Below are 19,234 nucleotides of genomic sequence, written 5' to 3'. Positions count from 1 at the left end.
CATTTAATAGACATTTCAAGGAGTAAATACTTGTCTTTCATTTCATGTTTTGCTTATTACAGGCTATGTACACCTTCAGAGGCATTTTTTATGATTGCATTTTACTCATTTTGGGCTAAAATACATTTTTTCAATTGGTCTTTATTAAAAATATTAAGCAGTTTTTCTAACTGTGTGAATCCTACTTTCCCTTTGTACTGTCAGTCATCTAATAATCCTTATCTCTAAATTGCTAAGAGGTCAGAAACACTTACTTAAGCCACATTCTTATCAGTAAAATAAGAACTGATCTATAATGAGCGTTTATAAGGTCAGAGATAAGGAGCCATTCAGCTAGCTGTCTGAAAGAGAGAGGAAATTCTGATCCTGCTAATAGAGCATCTCAGCTCTGTCCAGAGAAAAGGGCTCTATATTTCTAATAAAGACCAATTGAAAAAATGCACTAATAGAAAAAATTGCCCCCAAAGGTGTACATAGCCTTTAAGTTTTTATACCATTATAACTATCGCTTACTATGGTTTGGTAGTTTATAATCATTACAGTTTATGCTGTCACAAAAACACTTGTAATACATAGCAACACTCCTACCACAACTGCCTGGATCTGAAAAAACTCTAATCCCAGCGCTGCCATCAGACCTGATCTTGATCAGGCTTTCTGAGAGTCCTGGCTGCATGTAACCTCAGATGGGGAAGCACGGGAGACCTGGCAATATTGTAATCACTCAGAGCTTTTCATGATACTGCATAGCTAACGAGTAACTGTATAGAACTACAGAGAGGAGGGAGGTATATTGTTCCAGACACTGCAGTTTTAAGAAGATTAATCCATGATGTTGGATTCCCTGAAAACTGGGTCACCTTCTGTCCTTTCGGCAGGAATTAATGCAGATTATATAATGCACAGCACTAAAAATCTACTCCAGAAAAGAATATGGATGTGTATAACTAGCGGCCAACTGTGCAACACTTTTACCTTAATAATCGGAGAGAATACTGCCAAGCTGTATATCTTATAAACTACCATTTCAAGACTGGGCCGCCCATTAACAGTGCTCACTTGATTGCAATGTTAGTATCTCGCAAAGCTTTATAGGAGATAATTAATCAGGGATGTTTATAAAGCGAGAGAAAATGTATTCCAGAAGTATAGATCGGTGTCCTCCTTGACCTTCTTGGCATTGAGGAGATTAAAAGAATGTGCTAGTTAACGAATGTTCTCTGCGCCGTGCACTCTGGGAAGGCAGATCAATCTGTTTAGGGCTACCTGACTTATACAGTCAGGGCCAAAAGATATTTCTTTTTGGCAGAAAGATGTGCCTCCTGCTGGCTGTTCATGATCAAGGGGAAAAAGAGGGTCTATGTGTTGGATTATTTTTTTGGCCATTTCCCCCCCTCTGGGATAAGTATTGTCAGGGGCATCAAGCAGCTCCTCACCACTTCTTCACAGAAATAGCACGGCCTGAAAAAAGATTTTTGGCTAATGATATCTAGAGAGATTGTTAGGATAGGCATCTTTGTCCAAGCAGCCAGGAGCTTGGGTAGGGTCCTCTGAGATGACTATTAAGTCTGCCCTGACCTGGCGCCTTTCACTGGAGCCATCTTTGTTTCTTGCACTCTAGGGAAGAGAGAATAGAGCCACCATAATAATGATGGCACTTCATTTTTTGTTTCTGAACAATGCAACTGTATCACTCTTTAGCATCAGGATGTCTCATGTCTGTGTCCTGATAGTTCTTGGCTCGATAGAGCAGCGGAATTGATGCCAACTGGAAGTATTTAAAGGGTTATCCCATGATTAATGCAAAAAAAGTTAAAATGAGACATCATATAGTAGGTGGCAATCTCTTTCTAACAAAGCTACCACCAGTCCTGTACATTACATGGATCCAGAGATCTCCCCATTCATTGTTCCAATTGCTTTGGGGGGCATGTCCTTTTTGTTGAAGCTCAGTGTGTGTGTCTTTACGGCTGTAGTTGTCTCCCCATCAGAGCTCAGGAGGTTTTTGAAGGATAAAACTTAACATGTGCGTCCACCTCAGTGAGGTGGACAGGGAAATAAGAAAAAATTGATCAGCAGGTGGTGCTATACAGATACATTTTATCACATCGAAATTGCGACATGTCATTTAAATGCCCATCACTGTTGCAAGCCAATCAGTGACGTGTCAGTATCCTCATGTGACTGCTGAGCCGTTCCTGCACACATCACTGCTGAGGCCCTTGATTGGCTGGCAGCAGTGACATGCATGTAGACAGTATGTTGCACTTCTTGTGGGCACCAGAAGTAGATGAGCCCAGAGGCACACTGCTGGACCCCAGAGGCTCTAACAAGGTCAGTAGTGTTATTTTCTTTATGGGCAGCTCACGTCTGACCATCTCGGACAACCCCCTTTAAGAATTATAAACATTTTTTAAAGAAGCGTGCCAAAAGCCAACGTATCAGCAGTATCCACTCTCCTAGGGCAGTGATGGCGAACCTTTTAAAGGCCGAGTACCCAAACTGCAACCCAAAACCCACTTATTTATTGCAAAGTGCCAACAAAGCAATTTAACCTGAATACTTCAGTCCAATATAGAATATCCTCTATGCACTTTATCATTTAGCTATAATAGCCTGCCTACATTCAGTGCGCTGCCTGTGCTGTTCAGAGTGCGCCCTGCGCTGATGAATGGCAGGTAAAGTCTAAGGCATATTGGTACACCATAGACTTTTTCCAGAGTGCGGGTGCCCACAGAGAGGGCTCTGAGTGCCGCCTCTGGCACCCGTGCCATAGGTTCGCCATCACTGTCCTAGGGGGTCCAGAAGATGCCATTGTGACTATTTCTGTTAGGTGCTCGACCATTGGGTCCTATATGAAAGAAATGCCACTGCACTATTTATTTATTTTTTAGCCGGCTCTCATTTATCATTTCTAGTTCAAGAATGGTGACCCACATCGTTTGTAAAACTACATATACGATTGACATTACTTTACGTTTTGCTCTTTTTTTTTCCCCTTCAGGTGGATGTAGACAAGTCTGGAGATATGCGTCTCATCGAGCTGGATGAGTCCCATAGAAGTGAGCACACTGTGTTTATTACACCACCCGAAATCCCTCATTTACCTAATGGGGAGGAGCACCCAAAGAAACACAGGTAGGCACCTTCTTTATAAGAGCTGCCCAGTTTGTAGGGTTCACGACACAGATCAGGTCCCCTGGGCAATAACATCATAAAAGCTAATATTATTACATATCATTTCTGTTGTGTATTTGATATTGAGTAAAGGGTCATTCCACAAACTCCTTCATAGAACCGCAGCTTCCCATCAGAAGACAAGTGTAAATGTTAGGATTATTAACATGTTTTATGAGAACAGTTTTGTCTATGGTGAATGTCGAAGAATGCTTGGATCTAGGCAGCTGTAAATACATATTTCTTATTGGAATGTAGGAGTTTTCCACGACCCAAACACAGAATGTTTTGCTGGAGTCAGTGTCGGTTTATGCATCATTTTATGACTTGTGAATAGTGTTGGGTGAACTTCTGTTTTCAAGTTCGGCGTATAAGGTTCGGGTTATCTAAGAATTCCGTTATGGATTCTGCTCCCATAGACTATAACTTATGGTCCGTAGTAGCGAAATCCATAACGGAATCCATAGATAACCTGAACCTTGTACGCCGAACTTGATGATTGTTGAGGGTCCTACCCCTGGGATCCCCTTCAATCCTGAAAATGAAGGGTTTGCAGTGGTAGTTTAGTGTGCTTCCCCTTCACTGTTTATCCACACACAGCACCTACCTGCCCCCGCCACCCTCTGGCTGGTCAGGGAATGCCGCTCCGGAACATATGGCTCACTCACGGACCGTATGTCTCGAAGGGCATACGGTCGTGTGCAAGAGGCCTAAATCTAGCCTAAATTTGTTTGTGGTTGGATTTAAAATCAATCTATGCGGCAGGTTTCCAGTGCAGATCTTGCCTATTGCAGTGCACAGGGTGAAATCTGCTTCAAAATCCACTACAAATCCACATTACGTTCAATGGGGACATAGCCTGTAGGTGTTCTGTGAAGGACGTATTAGGCTAGGTCTACACGACGACATTTGTCGCGCGACTTATCAGATAGGGCAGAATACACTGCAACATTTGTTGCACAACATTTTGTAGCACCAATGTCGCGCAACAATTTTTATAATAGTAGTCTATGGTGTCGCACTGCGAGATGGATTTTTCTGCGACTGTCACTGTCGCATGTTGCAGTGCGACACCATAGACTACCATTATAAAAATTGTTGCGCGACATTAGTGCAACAAATGTTGCAGTATATTCTGCCCTATCTGATAAGTTGCGCGACAAATGTCGTTGTGTAGACCTAGCCTTAGATGACATACATGTAGTATGTAGACGAATGGTTAATTATACCAGTTCATAGTGGGTTATCTGGTAATGAAGATCTCTGACAATGTCTGTTCCTGATCTTCAGTTACAATGGGTTTCCTGTTCTCACATTGGACCTTTTCGACACCCCAGACGGGCTCTTGAAAACCCATAGTCTTTCCACTAAAGTTTCAGCACCCTGCAGTCCTTCTCCAATGTTCAGAAGAACTAAACAGGTACGTCAGCCCAGAAATCTTTTCATGTTATTCTGCTAACCAGAGACCCCCTCCAAAAAGATGAGGTACCCATACGTTTTGGGGTTCTTACTCCTGTCTGAGAACCAGTACCCAGCAGAGGTGCATTTTATTGAGCCAACCAATAACTTACTCTGTACTGATGAAGGGTAAGGACCCCGAAACAGCAGTCTATAGATTGTTATCTCTTCTATTTGAAGGAGTCGGTGGTTTAGCTAGTAAGATTCAATGTTCTTTCTTTTGAAGAAAAGCAAATGTGCATACTTTTCCCACTGAGCTTTGCCTAAGTTTCCATCTGTTCAATGCGAACCAGTACCCCCCAGATGTTAGTGGCCTGGAAGTCATTTACTGCTGACCTACAACTTGTTCTCAGAAAGGGTAAATCTGCTGTGTCACCTTTTGTAGGAGATCAAGTCAGCTCATAAAATAGCGAAACAGTACGCCTCTATCCCCCAAATGTGGTCCAGATGTCTGTTAAAGCACTGCTACGGCCTGTGGTTTATATGCCTGCCCGCATACGTCAAAGTCTGCCATTCCAAAGTCAGAGCCCTGCGCACTGCTTACGACATCCTGAGGAAGATGCAAGCCAAGAAAATCGACTCTCCCGATGAGGTAAACGGAATAGGTTTTGTTTGCGTTTTTTTTTTTAACAATAAAAATCCTCCGATCATTTCTGTGATTATTGTAGTGGACTAGTTAGAGCATTTTTTTTATATTCCATCACTCCCGTTCCATACATGCATTGTGAAGCCCTGTTACCAGCTAGAAAAGCAAAGACTGATGTGGCATGGCCATGATTGTCCTTCTAGGTGTGCTATCGCGTCCTCATGCAGTTGTGCGGTCAGTACGGGCAGCCTGTGCTTGCAGTTAAAGTTTTATTTGAAATGAAGAAAGCCGGAGTGCAGCCCAATGCCATCACCTACGGATACTATAACAAGGTAAGTGGTCCGGTAGGATTGGGAATGGAAACGTGAATGTCCCTTCACTTGTGGACCACTACAGATTCCATGTCTCCTGTAGACACAAAATAGTTTGGCCAGTTTTGACGTATGTGTGTTGAGAAATTTGGGCAACATCGGGGCTCAGGTGGTTAGGACTGTTTCCTTGCAGCACAGGGTTCCTGGGCTTCAGTTTGACCAAGGACTTTATGAAAATTCTCCCCATTCCCTCCATGTACTCAACTTTGTGCCCACTTTCCATAACCATACTGAATGGTGACAATGGGCACTTTCAGACGATCGCTCCGTGTGGGAGCGTTATTCTCCATTATGGGCACTGCTGCTCTCACAGGACCACAAGGCATTATAATTTATAATGCTCTGTGTCTGACCTTGCATCTACTGAGTTAGAGTGACAGCACTATTTCAGCATAATACAGTAGATGTGAGGTCGGACAGAGACACACAGCATTATAAATCGTTATAATGTGTGCAGTCCTGTGAAAGGAGCAGCGTTCATTACGGGAAATCACTCTGCATGTTTTCCGCACTGGACACGCTTGTCTGAAAGTGCCCATTCTCTGTGAAATATGCAGTCTCTATATAATTTACTCCCCGCAATATCATGGTGTTATTTTTGGTCAAATCTGCTTCCCTTCTGAAATATTCATCTTTCAGTTTCTGAGCGCAGCATCTGTATTTTTAAATCAATGAGAGGGTACAGCAGGACTGGTCACATAGAGAAATACAAGTACTGTCTGTGCCTGTATTATTTTATAGGTGAAAGGATGAAATGCTCCTCCTTGCCTGTCACCACCTAAGTCTAATAAAAAAATAATAGTTGCACAGAATAAAACACTACATGTGGAAGAGGTGCATTATAATATTGAGAGCAGGGATCTCCAGCATTTGTATTTAAGGCCTGATGCACATAAAATTTAAGTTAAAGGGGTTCCTAAGGATGGGTCAACAATATCAAGACACCCAGCACCCACACCGATCAGCTGTATGAGGAGACGGAGCGCGCTGTGTGCATGTGCCGTCTCCCTTCTCTCTTCCTGCTCTGTTGCTGCTTTGCCGTAGAAACAGCAGGATGGGAGACGGTCCATGTGCACTGCGCGCTCCGTCTCATACAGCTGATCGGCGGGGCTGACGGACCCTGTTGATCTGATATTGATGACCTACCCTGAAGATAAGTCATCAATATTAAAAGACCGGAAACCCCTTTAATCATGTTATCTTGTTGTTTTCTCAGTTTGGTATCTTCTGCTCAGATAAACTAGTGTTGTCAGAGACAACTCCTTCATTATGGGGGGCCAGTTCAGGAGACCATAGAAGTCAAACGACAGTCAGACATTCCTGGAGAAATGCAGTATTACATACCAAGCAATTATGTGATCAACTATCCATGTAAAACTTGGACAGCCAAAGTGTGCTAGAATGAAGGCAAGGGTATAGCAAGTAACCATTTGGGGCTCACTCCACCATCACCACTGTCTTTCTTCAAGGGGTTGTCTCATCTGAGACATTAATTACATATTGATAGGATATTCCACTAATGTCAGGTGTGGGTCCCACCTCTGGATCTATCTCTAGAACAGCGCCCCCAAAGTAAATGAAAGCGGTCCACACAAATGCAGCCACCCTCCATTCACTTCTATGGGAGTTCTGAAAATACCCGACCCCACGCACACCCATGCTAGTCAGCTGTTCGGCAACAGCCCTGACAGCAGACATCTCGATCCACTTAGTAGTGGACTGATCTAGCAGTAGTCACTGCAGTGCTGCTCCCATTGACAAGCTCAGTCCACTGCAAAGTAGACAGAGCTGTCAGGACTGTAGTCAGCTGATGGGCGTGCGGGGTGTCAGACCAGTGCCGATCAGCCAGTGGTGGCCTATCCTGATAACAGCCCTGACAGCAGACCTCTCCATCTACTTAGTAGTGGACTGATCTAGCAGTAGTCACTGCAGTGCTGCTCCCATTGACAAGCTCAGTCCACTGAAAAGTAGACAGAGCTGTCAGGACTGTAGTCAGCTGATGGGCGTGCGGGGTGTCAGACCAGTGCCGATCAGCCAGTGGTGGCCTATCCTGGTAACAGCCCTGACAGCAGACATCTCCATCTACTTAGTAGTGGACTGATCTAGCAGTAGTCACTGCAGTGCTGCTCCCATTGACAAGCTCAGTCCTCTGCAAAGTAGACAGAGCTGTTAGGGCTGTAGTCAGCTGATGGGTGTGCGGGGTGTCAGACCAGTGCCGATCAGCCAGTGGTGGCCTATCCTGATAACAGCCCTGACAGCAGACCTCTCCATCTACTTAGTAGTGGACTGATCTAGCAGTAGTCACTGCAGTGCTGCTCCCATTGACAAGCTCAGTCCTCTGCAAAGTAGACAGAGCTGTCAGGACTGTAGTCAGCTGATGGGTGTGCGGGGTGTCAGACCAGTGCCGATCAGCCAGTGGTGGCCTATCCTGATAACAGCCCTGACAGCAGACCTCTCCATCTACTTAGTAGTTGACTGATCTAGCAGTAGTCACTGCAGTGCTGCTCCCATTGACAAGCTCAGTCCACTGCAAAGTAGACAGAGCTGTTAGGGCTGTAGTCAGCTGATGGGCGTGCGGGGTGTCAGACCAGTGCCGATCAGCCAGTGGTGGCCTATCCTGATAACAGCCCCTTTAATTGTTGGGCCCTGTAGCAACCCCTATGCCTTCTACTCTAGTTACGCCCATGAGTAAGGGCATATGAGCAGGTGTTGTCCTGAAGGCCTGCATACACAGAAGAGAACTTCAATTGTCTGATGGACAAGCAATTTTTCCAATATTATAAAGAAAATTGTTACATGTTAATATCCTAGCCATCGTGCATGCTGATAACGAGTGCCTTCCTTGTACAGGCTGTTCTGGAAAGTGTGTGGCCCTCTGGGAACCGAGGAGGTTATTTCTTGTGGATAAAGGTCAGGAATGTTCTTCATGGAGTAGCCCAGTTTAAGAGAGCCTTGAAAAAGCAGCACTCTTTAGCACCACATGCTACACCCTCAGGTAATTCCAGGGGATTTTTGTCACTGACACGTAATGTCACCGGAGTGATAGTTCAGGCTTTTAACCCCTCTTTTCTCTCTCCCATACGTCCTCTTTAGACAGCAGTGATCTGGATGCCGTCAGTCATGGCAGTATGGACAGTTCTATTGACATGAATGCAGCAGATCAGCCTTCATTCAGTGCAGATGCTACCAGCACGGACCCTGCGGATGACCGATCTAGCACAGGTGTGATGGATGTTCCGAGATCATGTTCACTTTCCACCTGACATAGTGAGATGCATACTAATATGAGCTGCTTGGATCCTCAGGTGGACAGTCTGATCTGGGATACAGCTCTTTATCCAAGGAAGAGGTTCGCAGAGGAGCGGTGCATGATATACAAGAAGAGCAGGAAGACTCTAGAGGGAGTGACTCTAGCTCATGTGTGTTCACATAGAACTTTTACAAATAATCTGCAAGCTCGGAGGGTTCTATCGGAGTTAAATGTTGATGACCTATCCTCAGGACCCCCACTGATCATGTGTTTGAAGGGGGGTGATCACTGCAGCCTCTTCCTTGGCCTGTGACTTCACATCCCTTGGTCACATGGCCTGTATGCAGCCTAGTCCCATTCAAGTGAATAGTATTAAGCCGCAATACCAAGCACAGCCGCTATACAATGTACATTGGTGTGTTGGTATACCCTGAAGAGGCTGCCTTCAAACAGGTAATTGGCAGTGGTGCCAAGATTTGGAGCCCCACCGATCATATATTGATGTGCCATCCTGAAGATAGGTCATAAATTTAATTTCTGGAAAACCCCTTTAAGGGTCCATTCACACGTCCGTAAATTGGGTCCGCATTCGTTCCGCAATTTGCGAACCCATTCACTTTAAATGGGGCTGGAACGGATGCGATTCCGCATTTCCGGGATCTGCATTTCCGGGATCCGCATCCGTTTTTTCGAGATCCACAATTCCGCTCCTGAAAAAAAAATAGAACATGTCCTATTCTTGTCCGCAATTGCGGACCAGAAAAGGCATTTTCTATTATAGTGTCTGTGATGTGCGGTCCGCAAATTGCTGATCGCACTTTGCAGGTGTCCGTGTTTTGCGGATCCGCAATTTGCGGATCCGTAAAACACTTACGGACGTGTGAGTGGACCCTAAAGGTGTTGTCCTGGATTAGGGCATGGTAGCTTTCTTCCAGAAACAACACCACATTCAACCTGTTTGTGACAGAAAGCAGCCAGGTTTTTCTTACCATGGACAACCCCTTTAAGGCTACTTTCACACTAGCGTTCGGGGCTCCGCTTGTGAGTTCCGTTTGAAGGCTCTCACAAGCGGCCCCGAACGGATCCGTCCAGCCTTAATGCATTCTGAATGGATGCGGATCCGCTCAGAATGCATCAGTCTGGCTCCGTTTGTCCTCCGCTCCGCTCAGCAGGCGGACCCCTGAACGCAGCTTGCAGCGTTCGGGTGTCCGCCTGGCCGTGCGGAGGCAAACGGATCCGTCCAGACTTACAATGTAAGTCAATGGGGACGGATCCGTTTGAAGTTGACACAGTATGGCTCAATTTTCAAACGGATCCGTCCCCCATTGACTTTCAATGTAAAGTCAAAACGGATCCGTTTGCATTATCATGAACAAAAAAAAAAAAAAAAAATTTTGTTTTTGTTTTTGTTCATGGTAATGCAAACGGATCTGTTCTGAACGGATCTAAACGTTTGCATTATAGGTGCGGATCCGTCTGGGCACATACCAGACGGATCCGACCTAAACGCAGGTGTGAAAGTAGCCTAAGACCTAAACTATAGAAGCCAGTATGTCATTCATTCTGATATATCTGTGTCTTGAGTTAGTATACCATATATTCTTTTTAAGCATCATGGTTACTTTGAGACAGTGGCAGTGTACATAATGGCATCTAAAACAGGCGTCTTCAACGTTTGGCATGCCAGCTGTTGTCAAACTACAACTCCCAGCATCCATACCTGCTCTGCTGTTCTCAGAACTCCCTGATAAGTTAATAGAGCATGCTGGGAGTTGTAGTTTCGCAACAGTTGGAGTGCCAGAGGTTGCTGACCCCTGGCGCAGAAGATTCACATAAAAGAATAAAACAGCAGACAGGCAGAGTGCCCGCAGTACAGGATAGCGGCATGCCTTTCCGTCAGTCCCTCTGACCAGGGGGCGGAGAGCCCCGATCTGAGCCCATCATGCACATCTTACATTTATAGTGCTGCTGTCTCAGTAGCGCTTTAACTATTGAGTTATTAAATGGTAATAAATTCATATCTTTTCAGTATCGGAGACAGAGCGTTCTAAGGGCAGCCGAGACGGCCTTCCCCAGCTTCTTAGTCCCATTTCTCAGGCCGCCATATCCACTTCCAGTATTGTTCGGCAGGAGGTCAAACCAGACAATATGGCTGAAACAGTTGGTGCAGGCAAGTAGACGCAATACCATAATGTGTACTGGATCTCTGAGGACTAGCAATGCAATGTAGTATTTTTTACTCTTTTCTATCTTGTCTTTGTTATAATGTGGAGAAGGTAGTATTCGGCATCAGATTATCTCACGATCTCCCTTTACAGGGAAACATTTCCACTGTAAAATTAAAAATAACATCTATTATATCTTTGAGAAGTCTTCTTCTGCCAGGCTGTTGAAGAAGTTTTCCCACAATTGACAATTATGACCTGTCTGCAGAATATGTGACTATCTAATTCTGAATCGAGTGAGTGGCTGAGGTCCCCAGCAATCTGACATTCATCACCCATCCTGTGGTCGAAAACAATACACTGATATACGGTTTACCTATAGCCTTCACGACATTACACGTGAACACTCTGCTTAGTCTTTCTGTACCTTACTTTCGGTACTTTTCGGTACTGTACTGTACCCTGCTTTCATACAGAAAGAAATAATGTAAGCGCAGTTCAGTCATATAGAAGTGCCCTCTAGTGGACATAACTATAATAGTTCTTTCTCGCCCATATTCCTTGGGGGACACAGGAAACCATGGGTATAGCTCTGCTCCCTAGGAGGCGTGACACTAAGTGAAAGCTGTAAGCCCCTCCTCCATCAGCTATACCCCTCAGCCTGGAGAAGAGACTGCCAGTTTTTGCTTAGTGTCCAAGGAGGCAAGACACCCCCTGCTTATGCAGGGTTGTTTTTCCTATGATTTTTATTTTTGCGTTATTTGTTGTTTTTAATTCGATTTTTTTCTACCTACAGGGACAACAGAGGCGCATTAGACCCCTCTGTTTCTCCCGGGGTTGAGTTGCGCCAGTGCCGGTAATTCCGCACTGCCGCCTCCCCCACAGAAGACAAGGTGGACCAGGGCAGCCTCGCTCCCCTGCGTCCCGCCAGCTCAGGGTCGCCCGCACGCCAAGTCCCTCCCCCGGTTTCCTGCCACTGCGGTGCCAGGAGCTGAAGGGGCGACCCTGCTGGACGGATTGAGGGTGAAGACAGCGGATGGTGAGAGTGGCTGCTCCAGCCTCCCCTTTTCCCTCCCTCCCACCGCTGCTACGTCCCCATGGCCATGGCCACTGCTACATACACACTGCTACAGCCATTCCCACCACCCCTCCCGAGCCCCCCCCCCCTTACCGGGCAATGTTGGAGGGGAGTTTTATCTGGGCACAGAGACGCTGCCTTACAGGGGACGGCTGCAGGCAAGCAAACCGTCGGCCAATTCGCAGGTTGAAGCAGGCGCGGCGGGGGCCGCTTACATGGTGTGAACGGCGCCATTTCATGGCCGGCACTTCTTCACTTGGGGGGTTAAAATCATTTTGCCGCGCGCGCGGCTCTGCTTCAGAGCGGCAGAGGGGGGGCGGAGCTTCCTACATGCGCTCCGCTACTTCCGGGTTCATCGCACAGTGCTGCGTGGAATCCTCTCTGCAGTGCGATCCGAAGCCGGTGCCGCTGCCTCTCCTCCACAGCCTCCTCAGTCTGTTCCCCTTACCGCTGCCGCTTGCATCATCCGGGTCTGGTAGGACTTTTAACCCCCTCCGTGCCACAGTACTGTCGCTTGGGTGTTATCCCCGTTCCTTTTCTTTGGGGTCTCCCACTTCAAGTGCAACATCTTGTTCCACCATGTCAGACCCTTCTGCAGCCGCCAAGCCTTGGTACCATGCCTGTACGGCTTGTAGGGAACCCTTTCCCCGGGGGCAGTCTGATCCGCACTGTACTGCATGCAGGGCTCCACCGCAGCCTCAGTCGCCCGCTGTGTCGCTCCCTGCTGCCTCTGACCCCCCTGACTGGGCTAGATCCCTGTCCCAGGCCGTGGAAAGCCTCACTCATGTCGTGGGCCGCCTAATAGACAGGCCACCTACCCCGCAGGACGCCTCACTGATTGTCGCGCCCTCCGGGTCCACTGCTTCTGCCGCTGCAGCGGGTTCACTCCCTCTTAGTGACCCCTCCCGGGCTAGGCACTCTCAGAAGCGTATTAGAGTAGAGCGAGCCTCCTCCTCGGATGCCTCCCTCTCCCCGCCACGCGTGCGCACCCAGACGAGCCTCTCCTCTCCAAAGGATTCGCTCTCTGAGGGTGAATTGGCGGTTTCAGATTTGGAAATGGACTCGGCCCTGCCGTCCAAGCTAGCCTCAGCGATGGGTCAACTCATCTCGGATATTCGTGACACCTTTAAGGTGCAGGATGATCCCCCTAGCTCGGACGCAGCTAGCGTCTCCTTTATCAGACCCAGGCAGGTCTCAAAAGTCTTTCCAATCCACTCTGATTTCTCCTCTGTGGTGTCTAAGGCTTGGGCTCGCCCGGACGCCCGTTTTGTCAACCCCAAGAAGCTGGACATTTGCTATCCCTTTCCAGCCGATGTCGTGGCCACATGGTCTTCCCCACCCAAGGTGGACCCCCCTGTGGCCCGGCTGTCAAAGAACACGGCCATCCCTGTTCCTGACGGGTCCTCTCTTCAGTCAGCGGAGGACCGTCGCATGGAGACCCTTTCCAAGGGCATTTTTGCTGCCTCCGGTTCTGCTCTCAGACCGGTTTTTGCCTCTGCTTGGGCAGGGAAAGCAATCTCTGCTTGGGGTGCGCAGCTGGAACAGGAGTTGGACTCGGACGTCCCCATCCAGGACCTACGTTCCTTGGCCCAGCTTATTATTCGGGCCGGGAATTTTGTTTGTGAGGCCTCCCTTGATGCGGGAGCCCTTATTGCACGCTCCTCCGCCCTGGCAGTTTCCGTCAGGAGGGAGCTCTGGCTGAAGGTTTGGAAAGCGGACGCTGCCTCCAAACGTTCCTTGGCGGGGCTACCGTTTGCGGGTTCCCGCCTTTTCGGGGTCCGCCTAGACGAACTTATTTCGGAGGCCACGGGTGGTAAAAGCACCCATCTTCCTCAACCCCAAGCCAGGGGCGCCCCCCGCGGACGCCCTGGTGCGTCTCGTTTTCGGTCCTCCCGCAGGGCCTCTGGGGCTCCCACCACAGCTGCCGCTTCGGCTCCTCCCGAGCACAAGCATAGGAAGCCGTTTTTTCGGGCGCAGCCCTCCTGGCGCAAGCCGCAGGCTGCCCGCACACCCGCAGCAAAGCAATCCTCTGCCTGAAGGCGCGCCCCCACCCACCCGGGTGGGGGGCCGGCTCCTCCTTTTCAGGGACGTCTGGTTGGCTCACGTCTCCGACGCCTGGGCCCTCGAAATTGTGTCCTCCGGATACAAAATCGAATTTGCATCCTTCCCTCCAGATCGGTTCTTTCGCTCCCGCTCGCCACGGGACCCGAAACGCGCGGCTGCGTTCTCCGCGGCCGTTCAAGCCTTACTGGACAGGGGGGTGATTACCCCCGTTCCTCTAGAGGAAAGGTTCCAAGGGTTCTACTCGAACCTCTTTGTAGTTCCCAAAAAGGGAGGTTCGGTGCGGCCCATTTTGGACCTCAAAAAGCTCAACCGTTTTCTCCTCCTTCGTCGGTTTCGGATGGAGTCCCTCCGTTCCGCGGTGGCTTCCCTGGAGCAGGGAGATTTCATGTCTTCCATCGATATACAGGATGCCTACCTCCATGTTCCGGTAGCCCGGTGTCACCATCGCTTCCTCCGATTCGCCGTGGGGGACCTCCACTTCCAGTTTGTCGCCCTTCCCTTTGGGCTGGCAACAGCCCCCCGGGTGTTCACCAAGGTCCTGGCCCCGGTTTTGGCCTTACTCCGTTCCAGGGGTGTTTTTCTGCTACCGTACTTGGACGATATCCTCATCAAGGCTCCGTCCTTTTCTCAAGCGGTTGCCAGCGTGGATCTCACTCTAGAGACTCTGACAAGGTTCGGTTGGGTCATCAACTTCCCCAAGTCCTCCCTTCCCCCCTCCAGACAGTTGGTCTTCCTGGGAATGCTTTTAGACACGGGAGCGGCGGAAGTACGTCTTCCCTCGGAAAAACGTCTGATCCTCCGTGGGGCGGTTCGGGGTCTCCTTCTCCACCGTCGACCGTCCTTCCGCTTCTGCATGCGGGTCTTGGGGCAGATGGTTGCCTGCTTCGAGGCGATCCCATTTGCGCAGTTTCACTCCCGCCCTCTCCAACGGGCGATCCTCTCCTCCTGGGACAAATCGCCGCAGTCTCTGGATCATCCCTTCCATCTATCGCCTCCGGTGAGGTCATCTCTCCGCTGGTGGTTACAGTCCCCTCTTCTGGGCAGGTCCTTTCTGCCACTCAACTGGTTGGTGGTTACAACCGATGCCAGTCTCTTGGGCTGGGGAGGCGTGTTTCCTCCCCGATCCGTCCAGGGCATTTGGTCTCCATTGGAGTCCAGACTCTCGATCAATGTCCTGGAACTGAGAGCGGCCCTTCTGTCTCTACGACACTGGACTCATCTGTTGAAGGGTCATCCAGTTCGTGTACAATCGGACAACGCCACGGCTGTGGCGTACATAAACCACCAGGGGGGCACTCGCAGCGCTGCTGCAATGAGGGAGGTCTCCAGCATTCTCCGTTGGGCGGAAACCCACGTCCCGGCCCTATCGGCAATTTTTATTCCAGGGGTGGACAATTGGGCGGCGGACTTCCTCAGTCGCACCACTGTCGACCCCGGCGAGTGGTCTCTTCACCCGGAGGTATTCGAGGCCATTTGCCTTCGTTGGGGCATACCGGACGTGGACCTCATGGCCTCCAAGTTCAATCACAAGGTCCCCGCCTATCTGTCCAGGGCCAGGGATCCGGGAGCTTGCGGAGCCGACGCCCTCGTTCTTCCTTGGCGAGGCTTCGCGCGTCCATACATATTCCCTCCCATCCCACTCCTGCCCAAGGTCCTTCGGAAGATCGCGGCGGAAGGCGTCTCGGTGATTCTGGTCGCTCCGGACTGGCCCCGCCGGTCTTGGTATGCCGACCTCATGCTGCTCCTGGCAGACGCGCCCTGGCCGCTGCCCGCCAGGGAAGATCTTCTCTCTCAGGGACCGATCTTCCACCCGCGTTTAAGGTCCCTACGTTTGACGGCGTGGTTGTTGAGACCACCGTCCTGACACGTAGGGGTTTTTCTGCGGACGTCGTCCGCACCATGATCCGCGCCCGTAAGCCGTCCTCTTCTAGGATCTATTATAGGACCTGGAGGACCTATTTGGGGTTCTGTGCCGATCTGGGGATTCCTCCGCTCCGCTTTTCTCTCCCCACCGTTTTGTCCTTCCTGCAGAGCGGACTTGCCCAAGGTCTGGGTCTTAGTTCTTTGAAGGGTCAGGTGTCTGCGCTGTCCATTTTGTTTCAGCGCCAACTGGCCCCCCTTGGTCCTGTCAAGACCTTCCTTCAGGGCGTGGCTCACGCGGTTCCCCCGTACCGCCCTCCGGTACCGCCCTGGGACCTGAACCTGGTTCTCTCAGCGCTCCAGGCTTCTCCTTTCGAGCCTCTGCGGACGGTTTCCTTGCGACTTCTGTCCTGCAAGGTTATTTTCCTTGTGGCCGTCACCTCTCTTCGGAGGGTGTCCGAATTGGCTGCACTCTCCTGTCTGGAACCTTTCCTAGTGTTCCACCAAGACAAGGTGGTCCTTCGTCCGGTCCCTTCCTTCCTTCCTAAGGTGGTCTCCGTCTTTCATCTGAACGAGGACATCGTTCTCCCCTCTTTGTGTCCTTCCCCTTCCCACCCCCGGGAGAGGGAGCTTCATCGCCTGGACGTTGTCAGGGCGCTCAAGGTTTACCTGGAGGTAACCAGCTCTTTCAGGCGTACTGACTCGCTCTTTGTGGTTCCGGAGGGGTCGCGCAGAGGGATGGCGGCATCCAAAGTTGCTATCGCCCGTTTTGTCAAGATGGCTGTTACTGAGGCTTATCTCGCCAAGGGCAAGGTTCCGCCCCTCGGTGTTACCGCTCACTCCACTAGAGCGGTCGGGGCTTCCTGGGCTCAGAGGAATCGGGCTTCTACGGAGCAGATTTGCAAGGCGGCCACTTGGTCCTCCTTGCACACCTTCACCAAGTTCTACAGGGTGCATACTCATGCGTCGGCTGACGCTGCTTTAGGCCGTCTGGTGTTGCAGGCGGCAGTTGATTGATGCCCCCGGTGTTGGTCTAGTTTGTTCTGGTCCCTCCCTTCTGGGACTGCTCTGGAACGTCCCATGGTTTCCTGTGTCCCCCAAGGAATATGGGCGAGAAAAGGAGACTTTTGTATTACTTACCAGTAAAGTCTCTTTCTCGCTCTTCCTTGGGGGACACAGCACCCGCCCTTCATTTGGGTTACAGTTGTGGTTCCGGCTTGGTTGCCCCCGTTGGGGCTTGACGGTTCTTTTTCCGGTTGGTGGTTATCTTTCACTACTTGGACACGCAACTGGCAGTCTCTTCTCCAGGCTGAGGGGTATAGCTGATGGAGGAGGGGCTTACAGCTTTCACTTAGTGTCACGCCTCCTAGGGAGCAGAGCTATACCCATGGTTTCCTGTGTCCCCCAAGGAAGAGCGAGAAAGAGACTTTACTGGTAAGTAATACAAAAGTCTCCTTTTTGTGATGATTTTACTATTTCTTCAGTAAAGAAATTGTCCAGATTAGAGAACCCGTTTTCGTACACCCTATAAGGGAAAAATTAGTTAATAGAAGGGTCTTCTTTTCGGGATCCTCATCTTTTGGTCATATTGAAGACCAGTTACCTAGAGTGTCTCTGGTTGTGGAGGTCTTGTCCTATGTTGTATTATACAGACAATCCACTGATCTGAGTGCTGCGTAATACAGGAAAATTGAACACCTACTGGCAAGTTTTAACATGAAACAGGACTAATTGCGGAGGGTCCCGACAGTGGGTTACTTTTTGATTTTCAGTGGACCCTACTGGTAGGGATTGTTCAAAAGCAGAGAATCCCTTTATTGTAGTCCCTCAGTAGATACATGCAGGGCCGGATTAACGTAGGGGCTGATGGAGCTGCAGCTCCAGGCCCCTACCATAAAATAGGCCCATCTGCCAGCCAAAAGGCAAGGCAAGCACTAGCAGCTCTGAGTCATCTGAGTAGTACAGGGAGTCTTCACTGTAAGGGAATTGCACAGTGTAAAGTGTAGTTCCCAGGTTAGAACAGTGCATCTGCCAGGACCTGTGATGACATCATCTTCAACATCACAGGTCCTGCAGAATCTAGCAAAGGAACTGCACCAAAAATGGTGTAGTTCCTAGGTTTGAAAGGTACATCTGCCAGGACCTGTGATGACATCATCACAGGTCCTTCAACCCCTAACAGCAAGTATTAGAAGTTCACAATCAGCTCTGCATTGATCCATACAGACTGGTAAGAGGAGGTCCTCCACTTTTCATCATTTACCCCCCCTCCATGCCCTGTTTTTACTCATTGCTCACTCATGTATAATACTTCAGACAGGTACAGTGACCACAACCTCATGTACTTCACACACACAGTGACTATAATGCATAACTGACCACATATTTCTATAAACACTGCATCTACAGTATTATACCTTGTATGCCTCACATCTATATATATATATATATATATATACACACACACACACACACTGCATATATTAAACAGTATTATAGATGCAATATGTACAGATATATAATATATATTGCAGTGTACTGATATGTGAGGTACAAGGTATAATATATGCAGTGTGTATAGATATATTGTATATACAGCAGTGTACTGATATGTTAGGTACGAGGTATAATAGATGGTGTGTACAGGTATATTGTATATACAGTATTGGTTTGATATGTGAGGTACGAGCTGTAATTTATACCTCATATATCAGTACACCGCTGTATATACTATATACCTGAACACACTGCATATATTATACCACGTTCCTCACATATCAGTACACTGCTGTATACACTGTACATCTGTACACACTGTATCTATTATACCTCGTTTGTGTGCCAGGCCTGTTTTGTAATCCCAATCCGGCCCTGATGGCATAAATTATAAAACAGCAGCGAACATAGTTCATGGAACAAAGAGAGAGGCCTGGAATGGGTAGTGGGAGAGGCTATACAAGGGGAATGGGGGCCCAATTTAGATTCTTGCTATGGGGCCCAGTGATTTCTATGTACGCCTTTGACAGGAGCAGAGAGATAAGAGAAGTGACAGATGACACAGAGTTTAGATTACAGGTTGAATTAACCCTTTAGGATCAAATTGGCTTCTCAGGAGATATATATGTTAAAGGCATCTCATTCAGTAGCTATATAACTAAGGGTGGGTTCACATCTCCTTTATGGATTCCGTTAAGTGGGGACTGTGGGGACTATTTTATTATCAGC

General features: G+C 48.8%; 1 protein-coding gene across 4 annotated transcripts in view; it reads left to right on the top strand.

The window, feature by feature from the left end:
• DENND4A (DENN domain containing 4A) overlaps window positions 1-19,234 on the top strand; it is a 149,373-nt gene that overhangs the window by 102,560 nt on the left and 27,579 nt on the right. For all 4 annotated transcript variants that reach the window (XM_040414288.1, XM_040414285.1, XM_040414286.1 and 1 more), the window contains 8 exons: window positions 3,005-3,138; window positions 4,468-4,597; window positions 5,021-5,227; window positions 5,425-5,553; window positions 8,443-8,587; window positions 8,686-8,814; window positions 8,898-9,011; window positions 10,872-11,012. In XM_040414288.1, coding sequence (XP_040270222.1) covers window positions 3,005-3,138; window positions 4,468-4,597; window positions 5,021-5,227; window positions 5,425-5,553; window positions 8,443-8,587; window positions 8,686-8,814; window positions 8,898-9,011; window positions 10,872-11,012 — 1,129 coding nt within the window. The remainder of the gene's footprint in view (window positions 1-3,004; window positions 3,139-4,467; window positions 4,598-5,020; window positions 5,228-5,424; window positions 5,554-8,442; window positions 8,588-8,685; window positions 8,815-8,897; window positions 9,012-10,871; window positions 11,013-19,234) is intronic.

This window comes from Bufo bufo, chromosome 1 (genome assembly GCF_905171765.1).
Source record: "Bufo bufo chromosome 1, aBufBuf1.1, whole genome shotgun sequence".
NCBI classification, from domain to species: Eukaryota; Metazoa; Chordata; class Amphibia; order Anura; family Bufonidae; genus Bufo; species Bufo bufo.
This window is presented reverse-complemented; position numbering and strand designations above follow the sequence as displayed.